At 45.2% G+C, this 26,383-nt stretch overlaps 1 protein-coding gene across 1 annotated transcript in view; it reads left to right on the plus strand.

Annotated features, from left to right (window-relative positions):
* Nucleotides 1–26,383, plus strand: part of TSPAN18 (tetraspanin 18) — a 127,674-nt gene that overhangs the window by 89,182 nt on the left and 12,109 nt on the right. Inside the window, exons 3-6 of the mRNA XM_074584328.1 lie at nt 9,944–10,033; nt 15,683–15,774; nt 16,500–16,694; nt 22,245–22,319. Of these exons, the coding sequence (XP_074440429.1) occupies nt 15,712–15,774; nt 16,500–16,694; nt 22,245–22,319 (333 nt within the window). The 5' untranslated portion in view covers nt 9,944–10,033; nt 15,683–15,711. The remainder of the gene's footprint in view (nt 1–9,943; nt 10,034–15,682; nt 15,775–16,499; nt 16,695–22,244; nt 22,320–26,383) is intronic.

Here is a 26,383-nt window from a genome sequence, read left to right on the forward strand (position 1 = left end):
AAGGCTTAAGTGGTATTAATGTTCTGATGCAAGGTGGTTTGTGTATCATCAGACATGCAGAATGGGGACCACAAATCTTATTTTGAAATTTGCCAGACTCCACAATTGTTTTCAGAAAGATTCTTCTCCCCTTGCTGGCAGCAGTGATGGAGAAGAGGCTGTTAAATGCTCTGTCACTCAAGACAACTTTCCTTGTCCTTGATGCAGAGCTCAGAGCAACTCTGCAGCCTAACCGGGAGAACGTCCGAAAAGGGCTGTTCTCTCCATGCTGGGAATGGCTCGAACATCCTGTTGTTCCCTGCGTGTCTCAGCCTAAACTTGGGCTGCTTTGGCTGTTTGCCCTGACAAAAAAATATGTGTTTTTTTTTAGCTGAAAGGCAACATTGCTTTCAAATTTCATGCTGATCAGGAAAAGAGACATAGCAAAGGTGGGGGGCATAGTGCAGTCAGAATTCAGCCCAGTCCTGACTGATGTGGAGGTTAACCTGTGGAGTGCTGCCCCTCGCAGGAGATCTAGTTTTATCGATGTGTTCTATTTATTGTCCTCCCTAAAAAGGCTGCCTGGACTTAGTAAAAACAGGAATTGCCAGATCGGGTCAGACTGTATTCCTGCTTTTTTTTGAGTGCAAAGACCAAGGCGTTCAGCTGCCCGGCTACAAATTGGGTTTTGTACCGTTTTAAGGCCATGCAGGCTGCCTTATGGTTGGTGTTTCAGATCATGCCTTTGTCATTCACTGGTACATTTGGAATTATTCAGCCCCCCTGATTTGAATTAGAAGTTGTTTTATGTCATCAGTTTTAACTCCTGACTTCTAGCAGGTATAATATCAGTGAAGACTGAGTAAAAGAAAATTCATCAGCATTCAGAGTATTTCCATGGTTAAATTTGCTGTTTCAGTTTTGAAAAAGTCCTTATGAGCCCCTGTCAGTGCATGCCAATTCTGACGTATATGTGTGATTGATGGTGCTTCAGGTTTTGCCCCAGGCTATTCCCAGTCTGCTTGCAAGTGATGCTGGTAGTGAAATTTCCACTGCTGCCTTTATGTGTTATTTAGATTACAAGAGAGCTAAAAACGCGCTGGCCCTGAACCACTTCACAACAAGAGATACAATCCTTTCCCCCCAAAGCTCCCAAACCTTGAAACAAAGCCTGCCTGGGGAGGCTCTTTGGCACTGTATTAAATATCCTTGCTGAGAAATGGTTTCTTGCAATTATGGCCTTCCTAATAGGCACCATGGGTAGTATCAACACAAAGCTGTCTGTATTACATGGTTTGACCTGCTTTAACCCCAGCCAGTCTCCTGGAGATGCAGAAAATATCTGTTCCATACAAAGGTCTTGTCTTTCAGGCAAAGCAGAAGCGGTTTGTTTAGAGCGCTAGCTTTCTAAGAGGAGACGTTAAACTTTTTGTGGGTGAAAGTCACCCCGCTGAGGCTGTCTGAAAGCCTGTGCATCCGTGTCGTCAGCACATAAGCTGCTATCTTTGTGTGGAAAAATGAATTGCTCCCAAGTCTCTCAGCTTAAGACCGCTGTAAATGTACTATGCTCAGGGAATAAGGATATTTTGGGAAAGCGTATATATTGTTCATGATGGTCTCTACATTAAAAGGAAAAAAGGTATGCTCTTTTAACTTCTACCTAATGTGAAATATTTGACCCAGATTCAAACCTTAATGAAGACTAGGTCCCCGATTTTGCTAGATTTTAACGTCCTTAAAAATTCTTTTTTTGTTTCTTTCTCCTTTGAAGAAGTTTTAAGTCTGTCAGCAACATAAGTGGGATTTGGATTAACCTCTGAGCAGTTAAGTGGAAAGGAGATTTCCGTAGGGTTACTTGGTTCCCCCTCCCCACACGCGGAAGGATGAGGTTGTTGCACAAGAAATGTTACAAGTGGCGAAGGAAACCTGCTTCCCCATATTCTCACCTCAGAAGACTACAGCTACGGCCTCCTCAAGACTCTCCAGCGTACATACCCCGTATTCCCTGGTTTTCCTGCAGTGCGAAATGGATGCCTCCCACCCCAAGAGCCTCCTGAGCAGGCGCGGAGAGGTGCCCGGTGGCTGCGTGATGCCATGCCCTGCTCCGAGCAGGACCGTGCTGGGTGCAGCAGGGCGGCCGCACGGCGCAGGCACCGCGCTCCCGGCTCATTCACGGGAGCTGCAGCACGGGGCTCTGCGTTTCGCTTCATAAACACAGTCGAGACATCAGCGGAGGAAGTTTAGTTAGGCACCTTTCATTTCTTAATTCCTGGAAGTGCTTGAAGTGTGCTTGTCTGGCCTCCATGGCGGCCAGGCTGCCCGTGACCGATGCTGGGAGAGGTGGATGTGTTGCCATGGTGCTGGGAGGTGTCTCCAAACCCCACGGCTCCGGCAGCTGAGCTGTCTCCCAGCAGCATGTCCTAATTGCGGCTGTGCAGCAACAAAACAAATACTCGGAGATTTCCATAAAGGCTATAATCAAAGGAGCATCCCTTGCTTTTTAATATGTGCTGAATAGGTTCATTTGTAAGCTTATTACGACTTCAGAGAGAGAAGCTATTAGGGTGATCATTAGCTGCCTGTGCGAATAGCAGGGAAAACCGTGGCACGTTCCAGAATAACTCCCTTTTTAATGTCTGCACTTTCAGATGCATTAACAATAACCAGCCATGCTGTCTTTCATGTTTCCTTTGCCACGAGTAAGGACAAAAGAGAAAGGAGAAGGGGGACAGTGAACTGTGCGCTTTCAAAATAAGTTCAGATGGAGAGAAAAATGAGGTGTTAAGAGAGCAGCAAATTCACTAGCATGACATTGTGTGTCTTGATGCAGTATCTGTTATCCATTGGGAAAGCAAAAGCAGCTGGGAGCCAGCCTGTGAGTCTTGGCTCATATCTCACTTAGTCCCTCTACTCCTGTCATCCACGTATGAATTGTGCTGAGGGTCTTTTGTCTGCCTGGAACCTGATCGTTGCTGGAGCGCTTAGATTATACATCTTTTGAAGGAAGAGAGAACATTTAGAAACACGTATGCCAAGATTATGGGATTTATTAACTCTCGTTTATTTTCCTGCAGAACATCTGAAGCTCTGCTGCAGGCTGTGGCCGTGGTTCTATCTCTGCTCCTTCTTACTCTTTTTTAATCAGAAATCAGAAATACCTGTAGCAAAAGACGTTGGATGGTTGAGTGTTCATACCTTAATTGGGACAGGTGTGGTTGAGATCCGTCATATTTACCTTTCAAACCACATTAATTGCAGTTTTATGTCTTAGAGTAAGCTAAAGGTGCTGATTCCAGTGAAATTCAGTTTAGGTTTGCACATGGCATATATGAGAGATGTGTATCAGTTTGGCTATAGGCAGGGTAACTTAGACCTCGTGTTTGCCTCTCTTCCCTCAGTTCTTTCTCATGACCTTTGCTGCATTCAAGTTTTCCTGGACGTATCACACCTAGAGCTTGTGAAAAGTATTTATTTCCTAAATAAATAAATCACGCTGAATCATAAGCTCTGTGGGATAAAGAATTTCCTATTGTGTTTAGAATACACTTTGGGATGCACTTTGGGATGCATTATTATTCTTATTGCTAAAAACATTGAAAAGATGACCAGGATCAGATAAATAATGCCACTTCTCAGATTTCCAGCAATATTATTTTCTGATTGATTTAGTATTACTGAGATCCCTCATTTAGGATCTGCTTTTCTTACAGGATGTTTTTCCTAACCTTTCCTTTTCCAGACTGACTAAACCTGACTAAATTGACTGTTTTGGTTTTGCGTCTGTGTAGGCAGTTACCTTGAACAAAGAGAGTTTATTTGTCATTTTTTTTGGTAAAATAGTTAATGCGTTCAAAGTTCTGTTTGGGATTTCTTTCATAGAAGCAATTAAGACTATTAGTCTCCCAATTAAATGGTGTTCAAGAGTGGGTTTCTTTTTCCCCACCTCCTCCTTCTGAAAAAGCACTGAGAACAAAAACAAAAAGAAGTTAACCTACTGATCTGAAGCTCTGTACGGCGTTAAAACAATTGATAAAAGAAGGGGTTTGAAATTCCCTTGCCCGTGGGCCCTTACCCGTGGCCCTGCCTGCTGGTCTGGGACTGCTTCTCCTTGCTAAGGAGAAATCATCATCTTTTTTGATAGGACAAGACCCTGTGGCTCATAGTAATCCATTTTGATTGCTTCCTTACTTTAAAATCAATCATTTTCCTCCTCTGCATTGTTTCCCTGAAGCCTGCCAAGTATCAGGAAACTTCTTAAAATATTGGAAATCATGGTCTGAGGAGGACAAGGTTGCCACAGCAACTGCCCAGTGTGTTCGAGATGTATTCCTGCATCTTTCAAAACAATCATGAATGCCACAAACGGCTCAGGCATTTGCTGCAAACAAAGCAAGGCTATAGAAAAAGAGAAAAGCGCACCGAGGAGTCAGTTGTTGTAAAGGTGAGATGTGTCAGGCTCAAGGAAAAAGTGGCAGGCATTTACACTTCACGTTAAATGCCCTAAGCGTCTGGAATGCCGTGCAAGCGTATGGAGTGCTTCAACACTTGACAGTATCTGACATGACAGTGGATAATGTCACTTGGCTTGTGATGCGACTCCGTGATCCACTCGAGAGGGTGACATTTTATTCCATCCTGAAGGGAAATGTTTTCAGACGTAGTGGGCCAAAGTTAGCCACCATCCTTCTGCTATGCTAAATAGACTTCTTTTTGGGACAGAAGATGCCTGTCAAAGAGTGTAACTTGTTAGCCAGAAGTAATCAACTTTTTCATGGGTTTGGGACTGGTCTCAATATGGACTGGTGAACAGAGGGGCTGTACCGCGGGTCAGGAGATCTGGCACATCCATTCCCCTTTTAGCCTTGGTTTTCCTATCTGATAAACAGAATTAATATTGTTATATTATCAGTGCATATAATCTTTGGGTCATCTGTTTAGAAAGACAGACAATCGGTACCATATGGTTCCATTATACTGCAGTTAATACAAGGGAGAATACACCTGTGAGCTATCTGAGGACTTTTTTTTAAGGAACAGAACTTAAAAGAGTTGCAGGCTATCAGATGTGTTGGTTCTGTATGCAGTGTCTTCTTTTCTTAGGCGGCTGATGTCTGTGTATGAAAAGCTGTGTGAAAGCGTCAGACATGATTACCTATTGAACTCTGCTTGGGAAGGGGCCAAAAGGAGCAGGTCGTGTTTCAAACAGTGCTGTCTGCGCACTTGCACTAGTTGAAATGGAGTGGTTTGTGGCCTGATGTTGATACTGGCACCTCAAACACATGCTTGAGCACTTCTCCAAAGGTTACAGCATTTGGGAGAAGAGGTTCTGCTCTGGGACTTCCGAATTTCCATTTTGAATGTCTGTGTACATGTGGGAGATTTTACCTCCGTATGATGTCATGTAGTCTATGCACACGTTGTGCAAAGTTGCAAATGTAAAACATAGATGGTAAGTGTTCTATCGGTGGCTTTGTATCAAAGCTGGTGCTATTTATATGAAGCTTTAAGAGCTTCAGTACAGCCCTCTTTTTCCTCCCGTGAGTGACTAATGTGCTGTTACACACAGCCTTTTGGTGTCCGAAATGTGTCTTTGTTAAAAGCAGACAGACAGGAGTGAGGAAGGGACGTGGCCCAGTTGTCCTGAATGCTCTGCTTGGGTAGGAAACTTGGGGTAGTTTTAGCAGATTCATTTGAACACCATTCCAAGCCTCATATGATTTTAGTGTTGTAAAAGCCAATCAGGTTATTGTTTTAAAGGTATAAGATGCCCCCAAGGGCTTTGCTCACTCAACTGTACAGAGGAATTAAATGCTCTCAGGCAGCGCAACAACCTCATTCACTCCAGTGTTGCAAGGCAAGGCAGTCATTGCTGGTAAATGGGCCCATATTACAGTGACATTAGCATTTTAATGCAACTAAAGAGGAGGTAGATTGACTGTAATTTAGTATCTAGTTGCATGGCCTTGTGCAGGTCCCCTCATCGCTGCTCCACAGGGGACGATTATAGTTACACAGTGCACTTCGGAATCTAATTGGATTTGCATGCAGTAATGTAGTCGTGTCAGAGCAATGACTCTGCTACGCAAGCACTATGAAATTCCAGTGCAATTAGTTATTTATGTAGGAGCAATAGTTACAGGAAAATGCATGGGGCTGACAGCTTGTGCCAAGCTTCAGTTCAGGAGCAGCAAAAGTTTTACTTTTTTCTGAAGCCACTGCAAGGGAATATTAATCTGATCCTGCTTCCACAGAGGTGTTTCTCTTCACCTTTCACCATAAAAGCACTGACCTGTTGCAGAGATCCAGCAGGGTATGAATTCTGTCTTCAGATTCTCCTGTGGCTGAACATACATTCTAGCACGTGTTTTTGTTTCTCTAGATCTTGCAAATCACAGAATCACAGAACGGTAGGGTTGTAAAGGACCTCTGGAGATCATCTAGTCCAACCCCCCCCGCCAGAGCAGGGTCACCTAGAGCAGGTTGCACAGGAACGCGTCCAGGCGGGTTTTGAATGTCTCCAGAGATGGAGACTCCACCACCTCTCTGGGCAGCCTGTTCCAGTGCTCTGCCACCCTCAAAGTAAAGGAGTTCCTCCTCATGTTTAGGTGGAACTTCCTATGCTCAAGTTTGTGCCCATTAGCTCTTGTCCTGTCGCTGGTCACCACTGAAAAGAGCCTGGCCCCATCCTCCTGACACCCACCCTTGAAGTATTTATAAGCGTTGATAAGGTCCCCCCTCAGCCATCTTTTTTCCAGACTGAAGAGACCCAAATCCCTCATCCGTTCTTCACAAGAGAGGTGTTCCAGTCCCCTAATCATCTTGGTAGCCCTTTGCTGCAGCCTCTCCAGCAGTTCCCTGTCCTTCTTGAACCGGGGAGCCCAGAACTGGACACAGTACTCCAGGTGCGGCCTCACCAAGGCAGAGTAGAGGGGGAGGATGACCTCCCTCGACCTGCTGGCCACACTCTTATGGATGCACCCCAGGATGCCATTGGCCTTCTTGGCCACAAGGACACATTGCTGGCTCATGGTCATCCTGTTGTCCACCAGGGCTCCCAGGTCTCTTTCCCCCGAGCTGCTCTCCAGCAGGTCAGCCCCCAACCTGTACTGGTGCATGGGGTTATTCCTCCCCAGGTGCAGCACCCTACACTTGCCCTTATTGAATTTCATAAGGTTCCTCTCTGCCCAAATCTCCAACCTGCCTAGGTCTGTCTGTATGGCAGCACAGCCTTCTGCTGTGTCAGATGTGGTGAGCAAAGGGGACTGGCAGTAGCTAGAGGCACTTGTGAAGCAGGACACCTATAACCCATTCATCTGGTGGCCCTCCTGCAGGAGACTGCCTTTCTCCCAAAGATAGGCCTTGCTTCTCCATCTTGCACCCTCCATTCATTTCTTGTTTCACTTGTTACCTGTTGACTATATCAGCCTCTTTTGTCCCCGCCCTCTGGCTGTCCCAACTGTCCTTCTTGCTGCGTGAGACCAGCAGGAGTCATAAGTTTAGCTGGTTTTCTTTCTCCAAAGCCTGTTGCTCCCAAAGAGCTGCTCTAAAAGCAGGGAATGCGCAGAGAAGCCAGCGCTCAGCCAGGAGGCTCAATGCAGTGGCTGCGAGAGGAGCGAGGAGGCCGGACGGCGTGCCAAAGGCAGCTGCTCAGCCAGCTGAGGCACCACGGCTCGCACGCGCGCGGCCCCCGGGAAGGAGCCTTGGCCTTGGCCGTTCCTCCAGCTTCCACTGTGTTTCCCCAGCGACTGTAATTAAAGGCATCAGCTTGCTCGAGTCGCAATTAGGCATGGTGGTTTTGCACTTTCTGCAATTCTCCCTAATGACAAAATCGTCGCTATTAACCAAAGAGAGTCTGTTTGGCAGGGACTTCCTCCCCTTTAGGGCCATAGCGTAAGATGGAGTATTGCTATTGTTTGGCACCAAACACACTCCTTCATCCCTTCTGACACAGCACCTGCTGGTACCTACTGAAGCATTTAAGCTCTTCCTCTCTGTGGTGCTGTAATTTCTTTAAAATATTGTGACTTAAGAGGAATAAAAAAATAAAATTCCTCTCTCACGCAGACCTTTGAGGGCTTGTAGGGATGTAATTATATGCACACACAGTAGGAGCAGGAATCCCATCATTCTGGTTATTTTCCTAATGATAGGTTTGTATAGCACAATGTCTCTCTGCTTTAAAGTTAGAGCCATCTTCTCCTGGCAGCAGCTAGCCCTGGAGAGTGGCATCACAGGATAGGACAACTGAAGAAATTGTCTCTCAATTGCACATGTGAAACACAGGATGAAGTGTCCCCACATACAAAAGAAAAAGATAAAAAGGTAAGGGTGGACACTGGGATCTGACCCTCAAAAAGGGTCTCTCTGCTGTGGGGCAGTGACACTATCACTTGTCCTAGCTGTAGATTCCCCAAGCCACTCTCCGGAGTGGCTGCAACCTGCTGCAACCATCTCCCCGATGGTCGCATAGCACCCTCTGAACTTCCACACTGGTAGTAAAGCTGTACTGATCCGGGGCAGCCTCCATACGCAGCCTTGTAAAGTGGGGCAACTCAGCCGCTGCTCGGCAGGTGCCTTCAGGACTTCGCAGCAGAGATGGGTCAATTGGCTATAGATGTTTGTACCCTCCAGATTTCAAAAGGGAAGCCATCCCTGCTCATCATTCAGAAATGTAGGTCCACAGCGACAAAGGAAGGACATTAAGTGTGAGGGATTAATGCAAAACAACAAGTCTATGAATATTCATTATATGTTTTATATTGTAATATTTTCAGCCACCTTGAAACTCTTTGTTTGCTTCCTGCCAACAACAAACGATAGACTTTTACTCACAGAAGTCTTAATGGGAGGCAATTTTCAAAGGCGCATTCACAAATGTTTGTGGGAAACAGATGTTAAATGCACCCCCTCCAGAAATGACGATGAAATGCTGGCAGTGAGAGAGCAGGGATAGACCCAGGTGACTTATCTGATCCCTCACAGGGAAGCAGCGGCTTCAGCAAAGCTGCGAGTATTACAAAATGATATGCGAAAGATGAGCGAGCGAGTTACTTGACGCCATGTGAATATTGGACCCTTATGGCGTGGCGTGCTGTTTGAATGGTTCAAGGCTGCCCCTTCCCCACGGCCCCTGCAGTGTGGGGCTGGGGCTGTGTCAGACAGGTGGAAAAAAACACCTGGGAGAGAGTGCCCTGAGAAAGCAACAGTCAAACCAGCACGCTTTGCACGTTAGTCTCACCTCACCTTTGCCTAGCCAAAGACCGTCATTAGCATTGAGCTGGCAGAAATTAAAATTTACGGAGAATATTGTAACTGTTAGCTCAAGGGCAGTGGCGGTCTGCAGCCGGGCCCCTCTGCCTGCGCTGGTTTATCTAATGCCTTTGGGCGGGCAGCGTGGTGGCTCTGTCGTTCGTTCCTCGCTGTTGCTGCTTCCCGGGCAGTGACAGCAAGGCAGAGGGAGAGGAAATAGTTTGCTCATCTTGGCGTGAGAGCTGGCTGGAAAAACGAGGGATAGCACCCAGCGTCTCAGGCCGTTGCTCCTAATGGCCAGGCTGGGCTTCCCAAAGATGCATTCCATCTCCCTTCCTCTGCCTTTTCCATTTTCCCGGTAAATGGGCTGTAAAGTCACAGCAGATTAAAGTTTGTCTAAACCTCCTATAAAATATTGAAAGTGCAGCTGGTATTAATCTAGTCCTGTTGTGGTATGAGGTGCATGTGTAATAGGACTACAGATTTACATGTGGTCTGTGGGCATTTAAAACACCCCAAAGGTTGTTAAAGAGATTCTGAGGAACTGGATCCCTCACTGGGTATTAAAAGCTCTTCATTACTGCTAATGTACACTAAATTAAGGTGGCAATTAGACTGAGCATATTCATCAGGATGGTGTGTTTTAATAAATTGTGTATTTAACATGATTGCATTTTATTGACTTCTGCAGTAATTGCATATTTTCTCTTTACAGGACAAGCTTGGCTAGAAAGAGATACATGGGACACACTGACAACTAAAGACTAGGATAGACACAGTGCTTCAAGTCCCAAGATTTGTGAAGGTGAGTCTTGTTTACGGCTCTTTCTTTCTGCATGCCAGATGCTTCCTCTCTATCTCTGTCAAGGCTGGTTAGGTGGAGCTGTGGTGTGCAGGAGAGGGGTAAGAAATACACAGCTCATCTGCCATCGTATCACCTGCGAGGTGTACTGCAGCAAGTCATCCCCCTTTGTCTCTTAATTAAACTGCCCCTACCTCTGTTTTATCTAGAGGAGCAGACTGTGTGGAAATAATACTCTGAGTGGGTTTTCTGGAAGGCAGCACCTGTTAGATACATTCTCTTAGCAGGCTCCACCGCTTTGGTTTAAAGGAGTTGGATAGTGCTTGCAGATAATGAACACAGAAATCCTCTTGGGAGAGGGGTGCTCTGTGAAGGAAGGCGAGCATGCTGAGCCAGGTCTCCACACCTGCAAGCAAAAGGCTGGGCTGCCATGTTGCTAGGGAGAGGACGCAGTGGGGCGATGCCAGGTTGTGGGTGGTCCTTCACCACTAGTGCAGCTTAGAGCTTCAGGGACATTTCGAGTGACATCTCAGCTGGGACAGCCCCTAGAAATAGATGCACTGACTTGGGAGAGAATCTGGTCTGCATTTTCTAATTCCTTTAAAGGCTGTCTGGTAGTGGTTCTGGAGAGCTTCAAACATGTCTTCTGATTTTACTTGTTTGCATTGTGCCTGAATATGAAAGCAGGTGTGAGTTAGCACCATTTGCTCCTCAAGATATTAGTTAATATTTTGTAGGAGGTACTGCAGAACTGGTTCTTAGGTTTTAAAGGAAGCAATGGATCAGTTCAGTGGACAAGGTCTTCACGCATGTTGATGGCAAAGAGATATTTGCGTGAAAAGAAGATATACCTGGACAATGTGATAGACGTGACTGAAAAAGCGGTTTGCATGAGGGTTGGCCAAGGTGACTCCTATATGTCTCTTCCAATCTTCGTTAGTCTGTGATTTCTATCAAATATTTGAGATGCGGAGACTGTGATGAGCCATCTGTAGTGAAATATGAATAGACTGCAGGGGTATGTTAGGCATGGGGATTACATGGTTGGAATAGTAGGGAAGGAAAATGGTTCACACGCTTGTTTTCAGTAGAGGGTAGGAATGGTATGATATGGAAGATATGAGGTTTGAGACTGGTGAAGATAAGGTGCTCCAGAGAGTTCTGAAAGACTGGCACATCTGAGGGATGCTCTTGCTCCTTTCATGACAAGGTGACTTGGACACACCTTGGACAGCTGTTTTGAAAAATCTTTTCCCGAGGAGGGTAGTCAAACACTGGAAGAGGTTCCCAGGGAGACTGGGGAATCTCGGTCCTTGGAGATATTCAAAACTTAACTAATGTGACCCTGAGCAACCTGCTCTAACTTTGAAGTTAGATCAAACTTCGGAATTGGCCCGGATTGGAGACAGTGCGTATTTGTACTCAATGACATCCAGAGGTCCTGTCCAACCTAAGTTTTTCAGTGATCCCATCTCCAAGGCAAAGGTAAAGGAAAAATCAAAGTGAAACCGCAGGTTTCAGTCCAGTGTGAAAGGGATGTGGGGGTAGAGGGAAATGTCAGTGGTAGCAAAGAGAAACTTGGAAGCAGTTTTTGGGGGTGTGGTTGAGCAGCTGCCTTTAGATATGTGAAGTTCAAGGTAGCTGCAAGGCGTGCGAAAGCAAATGTCAGATGGAAGGAAATAAATGGTGGCTGAAGAACAAAAAAATGCATTGCCTTGAAAAACTCGATGTTATTCCTAACTGATTGCAGCAGCTGGACTATGTTTCCTGGCTACACTGCTGAGGATTTTTAGCCTCCTCATCACTTTGCAAGATAAAATTCATACTGGGGGGAGAGGGGGGAGAAATGTAGAATAATCTGCCTAAGAAAAAGCTGAACATTTATAGCTACGTTGCAGACAAAAACAAATGCATCTCATATGTCTCACAGGTCTGAGGTGGGACAAGCCAGGGAGGGCATCTGTCAGCCGCTGTCTTCTGCAGTTCTGACTGTTAATGTTTGCTTAGCATTAAATGTCTCCTGCAGAGGAGAACTTAATCTGTCACAAATTTGGGGCCTGGAGGAGGGGAGAGAAGATATTTTTAAAAGGTGGATTAAGACATATGTGTTCAGTTTTTATCGCACTTGCATCAATGTGTAGTAGGAGTAACTTACAAAATTTGCCTTTTGTGCGTATGGCTTAAAAAGAAAAGTGGAAGGAAAAAGCAGCTCTGTGGGTCAGGATTGTCCTTTCATGTCAGTTATTTTCTCCATGCAGCCTGCCATCAGGGACTTCAGGTACCTTCAGCTAATCAGTAAGGCATCAGTTGGCCCAAATGCTTTTATAATGGCTTTATTTGTAAGTAACATTGTTTGCATTTTGCTTGCATTGTTTGTAAATAACATTAGTTATATACTCTTCAAAGTCTTAGAGCACTACTGCATATAGGAACTTGATGGTAGTATATTTCATATACGCTGGAGTGCTTGAGCTCTGACATGAAACAGTTTAAAGTGCTACGTAAGAGGTCAGATTGTGCTTTTGGTTGATTTGCCCTGTTTTGATCGCTGCAATCACAAGATCCAAATGGTGATCTTGCATGTGCTGTTTGGGAATCTGGGTACCCAGCAGAAACTGGAAAGGCTGTGGTATGCTGGTATGTACGGGTCTCCAAGCTCTAAGTTCCAGCCCTGAAACAGTTGCTCAGAGCTCCTGATCTGTTTCTCAGATCAGATCAGATCAGATCAGTGCGTTGGCATTTTTGGAAGTTTGCATCAAGTTCTTACGATGCGGAAGCTTTGCCAACCCAGATCCCATGCTGTAGCCACTGACTTCCATTTGCACAACCTGAGCTGAAGGACTTTGGGATTTGTAAGCTCCACAGGGTGCGTTCCTGCCTTGAAGCACAGCGCAATTAGTAGGGTTGCACTTAATTGTTGCTTTGCTGTGTGAAGCGTGGTGGGTTTAGAGATTACAAATCGGAGCCCAGCACCACCACTGGGGACAATTTCTTGCCCAGGCAAACAAGGGAGTCCTCACTTGTCAAAGCTGAGTGTGCGTGTGTTCGTGCTGCGCCCAGGTTGCTGTGGCTGCCTGGCCCTGCCAGAGACATTTTCAGGACCCCATTGCTCAAGGGGTTTAGAGTCTCCCTTCCCTGCTTACACCTAGAAAACATTTTAACATAGTGAGTGGATGCACAGGCAGGAGCAATGCAAGGAATCGTAGCTTAGGTTTGTCGTTGAAAAGAAAAGGAGGCCCGTACTCAGCTCATGCAAATCAGAGTGCTTCCAAGGGAGCCTGCTCGTCTTGCAGAGGAAGCAGACCCAGACTTGGAAAGTAAAGTAAAGTGGGAATGTGATTTATCAACTCTACCAAGCAACAAGACAGCGTTAGACTCAGGAGAAGCCTGTGCTGCTTAGACCGCAGGCAATGTTTTTCATGTGGGTGCCTCTGCAGCGAGATGAGTGTGAATGATGTGAAGCGGGACAATATGGCTAAACCGGTTTGCTTTTTATTCCTTTTTTGCCTAAGGCTACTATGATATGGATCGTGTGGGTGGGTGCTCAAGGCAGCAGGACTTAGAAGTTTCAGGCTTTGGCTAATGTATTGAGATTTAGCCATGCTTTGTTTCGTTACAGCATAACTTTTTTGTATGGTGATAGGAACATCTGGGTGCCACCAGTTCTGGGGCTGCTGAAGTTCCAATGTCCTATTTGTCTGTGTTTTCGTATCCCTCTCTACTATAGTGTCCAAGCTCTTGGGTTAGTGGAGCTGAAGGTTCACCTTTCCCATGAAACTGAAGAATTCCCTCCCCAGCTCCTTACCCTTCTGGACTTCAAGATCTCCATACTCTGTGACATTTGCAGACATGACTTTAAACACTGTGGGCATCTCCTCCAGGCCCACATCAGAGTTCTGCGCTCCACTCCATCTCTGCCAGTCACGGTCTTGGCTGTGAGTCTCTCTGGGCAGAACAGTTGTGTATCAGAGGTATAAGAAAATAAACTTCATAAAGAAAAATATTGCCCTCATTCTCAGGTTCGGATTCAGGTTTGTGTTTCTCCAGAAGGGAGGTGGCCTGTAAGACTGGCTTTGTGGATCTGCTCAGAATTCCTCTGGCAAAGGGGGTACCTTTGCCGGTACCCAGCCAGCAGAGGCTGCTGTCCTGCCCCTGGCAAGCAAAGATGCAGAGGGAAAGCAGCTGCATGACCACGTGAGCTTCTACGTCGTGCCATTTGTGTCTCTGCCTGTTTTTCCAGTAGGGAGGAACTGATTTGATTTTTAAATGGAGTCAAAGAAGTGCAGCAAACACACACACTGTATGATATAAATCTGTTTACCTCAGGCAGCCCCTTGCTGGGAGCACTGCCTGCCGTGGGTTTTCTCAGCCCTTTGGCTAAAGCAGGGTAGTTCCCATGGTCACAGAGGGAAGCACCCCGTGAGGCTCTACAGCACTCCCAGGTTTTGTGGATTAACAAAAACAATGAAGGAGTGAAAGAGTGGGTTTCATTTCTGGCTTGTCAAAAACCTTGCACAATTTCTTTTTTTTTCTTTTAAGTGAATGGGGTGTACTTTGCTAACATAGAATATTGTTGGATGCAGGTCTGTTTAGGGAATGGCATTCACGGTGGAGAAAAGGGAAGAGATGGGTTAAGAAGCGTGTGGGCTTTGGGAGCGCATCTCGAGGGAGCTAAGCAAACTTGTGTTTGCATATGTATGCACCCCTCTGTGCACAGTGCTGTAACTGTGTTATCTTCTGTTTCAGTCAAAGTTCTACTCTTTTATGTATTTATTTGTCTGTACCTCTAGGGTACTTGGTAATATAATTGCATATTGGGAGACACAGTCACTTCATTAAACAGCAAGCTTTTGGGGGCAGAAACTTTATTCCAACGTAGCCTCACCTAGTCAGGATTTATAGCTGCTCTTCCGATAGAAGTACTATCCTAAGTAGTTTGCTGTCCGATTCAGACATGGAGTTTCAAAACCGGTTCAGATTCCTTAGCATTTTTTCCTGGCATTAAAAGCTTACCAACTTTGATCCTTGGGCTCTGTCTGCAAAACACCTGTGCGGGGTGGGGTGTAGAGCAGCACCAGGGCTCTGGTGGCACGGTAACATTTCACACTGCATGACAAGCAGGTGTTGGGCCCTGTAAATGTAACTGTGTGAGGACAGCCTCCTCAGGCCCTTCCATGTCCACACATAGCAGTCATTCCCAGCCCAGTTCCTCCAGATGGTTCCCTGAAGATGTTCTCCTTGTTTATATGGCATTCATTCTATGGAGGAAGCTTGTATGGCCTTTTTTTGTCAGGAAGTAGAAAGGTATGTTCAGTGCTTATTAGACTTGACAGGCTTTAGGGACTGGGGGAAAAAAAAATCTTCACGTGCAGAGGGATATTTTTCCCCGTATCTCACGCTGCAAGCAAAGCTAGACCTTTCTACTCCTGCAGCCTCCTCTCTGTTTCTGTGTTCTCCTTTAGAACTGGAAGAACATAAAGGGACTTAGCAGTAATCATTATCTTACTAGCCTGTGCTGTGTTGCCTTGTTCAGGTAAGAAAAGAGCCCTTCTGTATAAATATCTCTACAGGATCTGGGGGAAACACGAACGGCAGTAGCATTGTGTCACTCCATTAAAAAGAGTGCGCTAAGGAGGTGCTGGTGTTTTGCAGGAAGAACTGAATCAAGGAGCCTGAAGACCATGGAGGGAGACTGTCTGAGCTGCATGAAGTACCTGATGTTTCTTTTCAATTTCTTTATATTTGTAAGTATTTAGAACCTACTTTCTCTCTTGAATCCTCCTGTTTCCAGCAGCCTGCTGCTCCCCAGCAGGATAGGCTGGAATTTGGTCAAGTTGCCATGGTACAGAATATCCCCTCGGCTTTGCACTAGGGTTTTGCAGCATCCAAAGATGCTCGGATATTCAGAAAGCCAGCGCAGCGGTCACTGTTTTCTGAGTTATCCCTGTCCTTGGACAAGGGAGACCAGAGGGAAAGCTGTAACTAGTAATGTACATGGGCCATCTTTGAATGGCAGAAGAAATCATTTTCTAGTCCTGAGTGCCCTGCTGAAGTTTTCACTAGAAAACACAGTCATTTTCATGCCACGTATAGAGTCATTCCTGGTGACCCTTTTGCTGCTTTGTGGCGGGGGGGGTGGGGTGGTTCCTGTGTACCCCTTCACTGGGCTGTCCCCTGCAGATGTGGCAACGGGTGGAGACTTGATCTTTCAGCATTAGGGAAGGAGTAAACGCTAGAGTGACGTGTGAAGGAATAAAGGTGCTTTTGCTGCAGATGTTTCGTTGAGTGACCAAGAGGCACTGAGTAGCATGTCAGCAGCAGTCACCTGCTCAGCAGCAAATACATGCCACAGAGAAACACAAATTCTCCAAGTGAACACTTGATCCAAAGATAGCAAAGACTCCAGTTTTCCTGCAGCAGCTGTTTTATGACCTATCTCCCTCTCTCTTCTCTCCTTGTGCCGTGACAGCTGGGAGGAGCGTGCCTGCTGGGAGTTGGCATCTGGGTCATTGTGGATCCCACCGGTTTTCGAGAGATAGTGGCTGCCAACCCTCTGCTCTTCACAGGAGCGTACATCATGCTGGCTATGGGAGCGATGCTCTTTCTGCTGGGTTTCCTTGGCTGCTGCGGTGCCATCCGTGAGAACAAATGCCTCCTGCTTTTTGTAAGTGTCCTTGTGTTTTCTGTTGGCCTTGCAGTGTTTCCCAAGAATGGGGCAACTGGATAGTTGACACTGTAATAAGTGCATGAAAGGGTGTCTGTTACTGTAGCCATTATTCTCTTAGAAAATAAATACGTTTAGGGCACTTTTACATGCAGCTAGAAATACAGATTATTTGTTTCTTCCCTGTACCAGGCTTGAGCCTGGTGGGTATGGAGTCAAGGAGTGTATTTTGACTTTTTTAAGCTTTGTTTCAAAATGGTCCTATTTTTTGTTGATGTTTTGTTGTTTTTTTGTTGGATTTTTTTTTTCACTTTTATAAAGTGACCAAAAATGATCCTCTTTTGTCCACCCAAACCCCACAGCTCCACTTGTGGATTCATTCCTCGCTAGTTCACAGCAAAGCAGAGGGAACACGCAGAGCAAAGCATCTGTGTAGTGAAGCTCCCCAAGTCAGCAGAAATGGTGGCCTGCATTGCAGCTCTCAGTAGCTGGTCACTCCCCTATGCAGCCTATTCTGCTCCTAAAATGAACGAGATTTGTTATCTTTGGGCAATTTTTGCCCTGCATGGTAGGGTTAAATTTCAGCCCATGTGGTCATCAAGTACTATTTGCAAAGAGCTAGCCTCTAAAATAAGTAATTTTTGACCTCCACCATAAGTTCTGATACTGCAGGATTTCCAGCCATTACCTCCTACTGGAAGGCATTACTGTGTCAAAACACAAAGATCATTAGTTTTATTTTTTGTTTTTGTCAAGTGTGACTTTGTGTTTCTCCCTCTGGCTCTGTTGGGGGTTTTTGTTGTTGGTTTTTTATTTTATTATTTGGTTTTTTTTAAATCTTGATCTTACGGTGTTTTGTTATGATTGTGTCTTGTGCAGCTGCTTCACGGTGCAAAAGAGGCTTGTCTCTCACTTTTAAACAGAACAATAAAGTCCACTTTCTTGATGTTAAAACCATTTTTTCCTAGAGATGAGCCTGGCTCCATTGAGATAAATTCCCTCCGGCACTTGGCTCACCCACCCCTTGAATTCATAACCTGCTCATAAAAGCCCTTTTTTTGGAAGGCATTGTGCGTTTGAGTTGTAGTGACTCGCGTCAGAAGTAAATCAGAAAACCAAACGTGTCACCTGTGAAGTCATCAAGATCTGCCCAGAGGAACGAAATAAAATGCAAAGAATCAGTCCCAATGAGCCTGAGGTTACTTCAAAGCCTGTCCCTGTCAGTTTAAGAAACTAAATGTTTGGTGAAAAGTATTGATTGTAAGGGAATGGAAGAATAATATTTTCAGCCTGGACCATGTCCGCTGCATACAGATTGGGGACATGGCTGGAGGAAGGGAGCTCTAGGCCATGCTCTTTCCTGATGGAACATCAGAGAGTTACATCCCATCGGTTTGAATGTTCCTCCTGGTGTTTTAGTTATACACCAGTGCGCTCAACTTTGTGAGCTGGACGTAATGCCACAGACTAGGAGAAACTGGAAAAGTAGTTACTGGATGAGGAATTAGTGTTCCACTTTGACCAGGTCTTCCAGGGCTCCTGGTATCAAAGTCAACTCTGTTAAACAGCCTGCTATCTCATGTCCAACAGCAGTGAAGCACTTAGACGAGTATCTGTGCTGATATCGAGTGGGAAGAGATACGTTGCTAATTTCTGCTTTTCCAGGGGCTGCTGATGTTAAAATGCATAAAACCTCTGTGAAACCAGAAGTCTGATGGGAGAAAGTTTTAGGCATCGAAAAGGCAAACCATTTCTGAGTGGATGCCAGAGAGCCTGGGAGCACGTTGCAAAATGGAGAGTGTTAGGCTTCAGGGGGGGGCGGTACTTGGGGAAAAGTTGCTAGATCAAATCAAGTCCACTTACAAAGTTGTTAAAGAATTGATGAGCCGGAGAGCTGCTGAGTGAGATTTCAGTGCGATGCATAATGTATATCTGAAGCTTTTAGTCCAAACATAAACAGAAGATAGAAGGGACAAGACAGATATACAAATGTATGTTCTCTAGGTTCTGGCTTCTGTGTTTGCAAGGACTTTTATTTTTTCATTAAGCTGCTTGTCTTTTGGTAAAAAACATCACTGTGGATCCTAATGTGTTGCATTAAGCACAAGGCTCTGAAGTGTTAATAGATTTCCCAGCGTTTGGATTTGGTTCACAAAACGCAACAAACATTGGCCTGCAAATCAGACATTGAATAACTTCTGGGTTGTCCTAAAGACCCTCAAACTGCAAAAGAACACCATGAAAATCAGAATCCAAAGTGCTGTTGAGCGTACAACATTTCACCACGGGACTGAATTCAGCTTTGCAGCAAGAACAGGCAGCGTGGGCTTCATTTGGCTTAGTTTTGAGTGCAGACGCCCTGTTTTGCACTCTCGTATAATGGATGCAGTAGCCCCTGAAACTTTTCATCCTTTGTGGGTCCTTTGTGTTAAAGGCAGTTGCTGCTCTTTTTGGAACAGCATTGCTCAAACTGGAACAGTAGATGAGTTGTGAAAAAGAAACATGAAACGCCGAGTTGTGGAAACTTCTGATAAACCTGTAACCATCAGCAGGAGCCAAGGCAGGATTTTTGACGAACATGGAAGACCCCACTCCTCAGGATGTTCACCTTGGATGTGGGGGGTTACCCACGTTCACGTGTGGGTCTCAGGCATGAATTTGAATGTGATGCTGCTGTGGCCCAGCCAAACCAGTTGGCTGTGTAGTGCTCTCATATGCCAGTAACCCGTTTAATTTTGGGAGGCAAAACATAATAAGCAGATTTTGACTCTCTTTAAAATGTAGAATGAGAGCAAGTTCTGAAACACTGATGATCCATCTTCTTTTTCTCATCAGCCTTAATGGCTGCTCGTGTTTTTTCTACAGTAACTGTTACAAATCTGTAATGCAGACTGCACAATGTAAGTGTGAATCAGTTTGGGAATGATAATGAAGCTTATCAGAGATAATCTGGGAATGGCTGCTTCCACTTCTGCACAGATCTGTGCTGGAGCTTGGGTGAACATGTGTCTCCCAGTAATCAGTAAATGAAATGCAATTAGCAGGGTGGCGGGATTAATCACTTGATCACCACCTTAGACCTCTTAGTGACTATGCTGAGATCCCTTGATGGATGATGATGTGAATTTGCAAAGTAACATTCATTCTCATCACTTGTTCTTTGCCCTCCTGTGGTGAAATTAAAAACAAAACAGTCTCTGAGCAGGAAAAAAAGAAGCCACTGCAGAAAACTCCAGCAGTAAGAATAAATTATAGAGTTAACTAGTTCAGCAAAATCAAGCAACAGCACTCTGTTAGCAACCAAAGTCCCTGCTCATCTGACTCTTCTTGTTTTGGCATTTGAGCCAAGGCTCGTTTTCTTTTGTTCCCACTGCAGAAGCAGGAAGGCAAATGGGACACGGTGGTACATGCACTTTTCCAGTGGGGAAAAATTGCTTACAGCTCTGATAATTGTCAACAAAACAACGTTTTGCCCATTCCAAGCAGGTAGTTTGAATTCTGTCTCCATTACTGAAGTGTACGGTGCACAACATTTCAGACTGTTTATAAATCATTGCTTGGGGACCACAATAGCACTTCTGGCCCCATCTGCCTGCCTTCTGTTTCAGAAAGACCTTCAATAACCTCCTCACACACAAAAAAACCCCATATCCAGGCTTCTCCTGAGTTTATTTCTACTTGTTGCTTCAACCACCTTCATTGGTAACACGTACTGCATGTTTATTGCCCTCCATGTGATGCGGTCTTACTGGGTTCTCTGTTCACTCCTGTTTTTCTCACATGGTGCCAAAATCTGAGTTCATTTCTAAACGTCCACTCAGTTCTGTAAAATCATCTTTGCGTCTGTGGCTAATTCTTGGGATACTTTAATTTTAGAAGGGCTGACTCTCAAGTGGTGATTTCTCTTTATGGCTATAAGAACATAAAAAATGTCCATCTGGTCCAGACTTTTACGGTTCCTCAAGCCCACTATTTTGCCTCCAAGAATGGAAATAAATGCCATTTCGGGAGAGGGTGTGAGCCTGGCCACTCTCTGCTCTATTCCCATAGGAGTTCCTCAGCACCAACATTTGTCATCTTAAGGATGTTAGAGGGCACATCCCTGCCCGTTCCTTTTACTGTTTGTTATGGACTGAAGCAGCGTCAAACTAGCATGAGGCATCAGTGTAATTGAGAATCAGTCACAAGGACAAGCTGGGTCCTAAGCTCTATGATGTCAGTGAGTGCTTTCCTGCCCTGGGAGACGTTTTCCCTTCAACACTCTTCCTTTCTGCTTGTGTTTTACCTCTAGCTGTGTACCAGTTTTCTGTGCCGCCTCCATACAGGAGGGTATGAGATGGGAGCCCACAGGAATCCCGGTGCTCATCCCAGGCAGGAAATGCTCCAGAGCACCTGAGTGCTCTGGGTGGACAAGGTCCTGGGGGCAGCTCACTCACAGCTCGACGTCAGTCTCCCTGGGGATGAGACCTCTTAAGTGCATCTGATTTACCTCTGTGGGGTGGGTGGTGAAGGCACGGTGGATCGCTCAGGCTCGGTAACATCACAGAAACAAGATGCCTTTAGTAAGGCTGAAGACCAGACTTTTAGACCAAAGCAGTAGAAGGTTGCAAGGGCAACGGGATGAAAATACAGTTCCAGCTTAAATTGAACAACTACGTGCCTCCTGTTTGCTTTCATTTATGTTCCCTAAAATTATGATGACATAAGTTTGTAATGATTTTGCTTCAAACTGGATGCCTGTTTCTCTTTTGCTACCACTCAATCTGCTGGCTATTGCTTTCCGTCAAGTCTGCAATGTGCCCTTAATTTAAGGATATGAATATGCACGCTTTGGACACTGTACAAGACATGGATGATACTTGCATAATCAAATTAAAATTATGATGGGGTGTTATCAACTTTCTGTAGATGTTCTGCATGGTTAATACTTCACTCAGTGCAACCCCATTGTGAGGAGGGAGATATTAACCAAGGCTGATTTTGTCCTGAAGTGCAGAATACTCTGAAGAGAGCCCATTTTTGGTCATAGGTGTAAATATTTGAGTATGTGTCCCACTACCTCCTTGCATGCAAAATGGATCCATGATCATATTACTGTAAAATTGTTTTTGTTGTGATGAGGGGGTGTGTGCGCGTATGTACGTGTATGCATGTAATGCATACACCTGTGTCAGGACAATTTAACCCTGTACAAGCACTTACACAATCATAAACCTTTTCCGTCAAAGTAGGCTTTACTGTTTTAACCTGGTGTAGATTTTATTAGGGGATGCTATGGGTCCTGTAGCTTTATCCTCTTTTACCTGTTAGAACCAGGTAAAAGCGGTGCAAGCTTCCATGTCTTGTGATGTGGTCAGAGAGGGGCCGTGTCTGCCCCAGGTTACTGTCTCATAAGTGTTTTTAATTGTCAGGGAAAAAAAAAGTTTCCTCAGTTATTTTTTCCATCTCTTTGGTGACCAGCAAAACCCTGTGATCCTACTACCTATTGCACACACCTAATGATATGTCTGTGGTTTTTGTTTTTTGTTTTTTTAATCTTCTCTCTTCCAGTTCTTCATGTTTATTTTGTTAATCTTCCTGGCGGAGCTTTCAGCTGCAATCCTGGCTTTTATCTTCAGAGAGAATGTAAGTATCCTGTGGTGGGCAAACTCTGAACCCCGGTGGGATTGTACCCAGCTGGAGCATATTGTTAGATGGTGGCTGATTCATTTGTAGAGCAACTGTTTGTTTCAAATACCAACAAACCCGCTTCATTTCTACCCTCAGTCTGCAGAAGTGCCAGCAAGCCAGTGAATGCTAACTAACCTGGCGTGTGCAGGGTGGATGGTTTATGTACACGGGAGATATACGCTGGGGGGCTACTTAAATTGTGAAGTTTTCAGAGTCTTCCTGATTCTTTTGCAGCCAAACCAGCTGCACATTCCATCAGAGAGAAGTTTTATAATAAAGTCACACTAAGGTTAAAAGCAACTCTCTTATTTTTTCAATATAGCATGTGTTTAATATTAACGGTGAAACCTGCTGTTTTCCCAACAGAGCCAATGCTTGCTCTGCAGTGCAAAAACTCCCTTGTGCACCTTCTAATCATATTCCTTCTTGAATTCTCCTCTCAATGCTGCTTGTAAGACATCCCTCCTGACCCGCCCTGAGCAAGCCTCCCCATGTCCCATTTTGAGGCACATCAATGGATCCCTTGCATATTGCCCTGCCTACGAGTTTCTGGTCCTTCTCTCCACAGCTTCATGTGATGTAGCCTCTCTCTACTCTGCTGCTATGCATATTATTATATAGCCATCATCCCTCCCCTACGCTACTAGTAAGCTTTTACTACACCAGTAGTGAGCACAGTCTCATTTGTTTCTCTAACCAGCAAAGGTTTGTGAATTTCTTTTAATATTCCCACACGTGCAAAGAAGAGCCTGACTAAACTAGGTCCAGCCTTCTCAAGTCAGCCCATCTTTGAAATATAACTCTGAGTGATGGCCGTGAAAAAACATTGGCCAGTAGAGGTGGTCACTAATGACTGCTAGTATTTATTTTGTTTATTTGGCCTCTTCCAGTAGTAAGAGAACATACAGTACATTCCCTGTACTGGACATGACAGAAATGTGGCATGAGCATAGAAGGGCCATGTATAATGATGATTTCTTGAGCCAGGATATAATTTTAATTTTATTGATATAAAAAGATTTTGATAAGCAAAGAATCAAGACTTGGGAAGCTCACAGCAAGACAGTGCGGTGTTTGTGCAGTAGGATGGTCTTGGGGGGAGGCAGTGAGAGGATTTTTTTTCCCCTTTATAAGCTGACGGTCTTTTATCTTGGCCTCAGATCTGAAGGCAGTGGGGAAGGCACAGCACTCTGTACACATAGCGGGTGCCCCATTCCAGCTTGGGCTTTGAGACTCTGCCCTCACGAGAACAGCTACCGCTCCATAAATAGGTTTCAGCATGGGGGGTCTGGTGTGTTCTGGTCATTACAGCTCTGCTGTTAGGAGTTTTTAGAGAATTCCTTTGGTTCAGCACAAGCAGCAGACTGCACACGTAGAAACTGCCCTGCAGACCCAGGTACAGGCTTCACGACAGAAAAGGAACACGGTCACTGGTGAGCAGGGGCTGGGCGAGCAGCCGGCTGCTCCCACCTCCCACCTTCCCTGTGGGAAATTGGTAAAAGCTACAAGAAACTCGACAGGCTTGCTGTGAGTCCTGTGTGCCGGGTGACTGCAGGGCTGGCTGTGTCCTCTCCACCACAAGGAGCCTGCTTACGTCTTGCTTCTGGGCAAAGCATCGGTACCTTCCACTCCCATGAAAGCTGTGGGACACATGAGAATACGTTACCTTGCAAGATAAGGTCACAGTGGTTATTCTAGACTTCCGTGGCATCTGGCGGTGTTTTGTGAGATAAAACTTGAAGGGGAGCAAACTTCAGTCTTTCCTGAGCTTGTCTCCTTGTTTGCATCACCAGCTTCCCACTCTGTCAGAATGACTGACAGGAAAGGCTTAAATGGGAGGGAATGAAGAGTGTCAGATCCCAACATAGCTGGAGATGGCTCTATGCAGAAGTTAAACTCAGTCTGCAAATTCTTATTGTTTGTCCTTTCCTTGGGTTTCTTCTGAAAAACAAAAATAACAAACCAACTTTGTTTTGCTGTTGCTATATATTTTGGTGGTAGCTCCTCTGGTTTGGCAACTATTGTGGCTAGTTTTGCTGTCATCTTTGGGTCAGAGTGAGACTAGATGGCTGGACAGGATGTCCGTGGGGACAGGGATGGTCCTTCAGTAAACCTTCTTCCCAGTAGCAATTTAAGGTCAGGTTCAGATGTGCTTTTCTCTTGCCTGCGAAACAAGTTGCTTTCAAGGCGTGTGGTGGTAAATGTACATTTAGGCAACCTAAATTTCTTGGAAACTTACCAAGTAGGTTTCTGTGGTGGTCATTGCACGGTCCATATGGCTATGGCCTTGCTGGCTGTATAAAATGAGACAAAAGGGAAAGATACGCCATATCTGTTCACTTTCCAGATAATGTTCAGTGCTGCTTTCTCTTGTACAGCGTGTTACATCCAAACTAGCCCCCAAACACTCAGCAGAGTTAAATTATTAATAGCTGAGAGGGCGAAATAAATTAAGAGACAAAAATAAGGGAGAAAAGAGATGTTTTCTGCTGAGGTTTGACATGAGAGGAAGAGTCAGTGAAGCAGAGCGTGGCGGTGGGATGAGTGGAAGTGGTATTAACGATGCTGAGCTACTGTGGTCTGCAAGTCCAGCTGGACTCTCAAAGAACTATTTAAAACCAGCTGTGGGAGTACCAGAGTTTCTCTTCCTTTGTAAAGGAGGTTGTGGAGAGTTGAGAACCCTTTTCATCTAGAAGACCCCCCATAAAATAGTGTCTTCCATGAACAATAGAGAGAGGCTGGGGAAGAGCAATTTGACTTATGTTCAGGAATTTCTCTTTATAAGCCCCTCTGAGGTCTGGATGGGGAAAACCCTGGAGGAATATTTGACTCTTTTTTTCTTAGTGAATTGTCTTAGCAAGCAAGCAAGTGGGATGGTAGGAACAGATTAGTTCAGTGGCAGGGCTCTGGACAGGGTCAGGATGTTTGGATTTTTAGCCCCCGTTTTGACACTTAATAGACAAGTTGCTTTAGTTCCTGTTACCTCTGTTTCCTCAGAATAAGGCAAAACCTAAAAAATATGCACTGTCCATCTCTCCTTTAGGAAGCTGGTGTCAGTTTAGGTGGAAAGCACTGTGGAAGAGAGAAGTGCAGGACCAGTGACTGTACCTACAGTACAAGCACTGTGCTGTGTCAGAAACGTTGGGATGCTGCAGGCAGATGCATCGGGAGAGGAGTGTGCCCTGTTTTCCAGGCAGGCTCTAGGAAGCCAGCCTCTTGTACAGCATTCAGTATTCCTTGACACAGTGAGGAGAAGGAATGACATGGCACATGAGAAGGCTGTGGCCTTCCCGAACAGTGCCACCACACCTGTGTTGTACAGAAATGCCCTCTTTTTCCTAAGTCCCTTTCATCTGGCTGCAGTAATCCCGGCCAAGCTATTTTTTGAACCAGTTTGACCAAAAAGTCCCACTTCATTCACTGGCATGTAAAGGTACACGTGCATGTGCTTTTTCTGTATTGGAGACGTTCGCCCCCCAAGAACAGCTAGAAAAAAACACAGCTAACGGCTCTTTTTTGCTCATGCCCGTGGCTGGTATAACTGTGCTGTCAGAAGTGTGTGCCAAGGTCTGGTTTTATTAGTAGGTCCTTTGCTCCCTTCTGAATAGTTCTTGCCATGGTACTCCAGTGTGCACCCACCCCATCGGGGCTTCAGCGAGAGGGGGGCCGTGGCCATGTGAGCAGGACTGTCTTACTGACTTTTATCCTCCTTTGTCAGCAATTTTTTGAAAGAAGAAAGATGCTTCTGCTGATTGATTGATTTTTATTTTTTTTTTCCCTTTACTCTTCCCCCCCCGCCCTCCCAACACACACATTTTTCTGAACTTCAGATGCTCAGGACAAATAGTTTAAGAGCAACAAAGTGGAATCAGTTATTTTCCTGGCAAACTTACCCTTCCAGCACTAGGCTTTGTTTTAGGCCAAGTCTCGTAAAAATCGCACACGAACTCTGAACCATTTCCTCTGGGGTTGCTGCTGTCAAAATAAAGGCTTCGCTTTATATTTAAATGACTCTTTTG

Source organism: Larus michahellis, chromosome 4, assembly GCF_964199755.1.
Source record: "Larus michahellis chromosome 4, bLarMic1.1, whole genome shotgun sequence".
Taxonomy (NCBI): Eukaryota; Metazoa; Chordata; class Aves; order Charadriiformes; family Laridae; genus Larus; species Larus michahellis.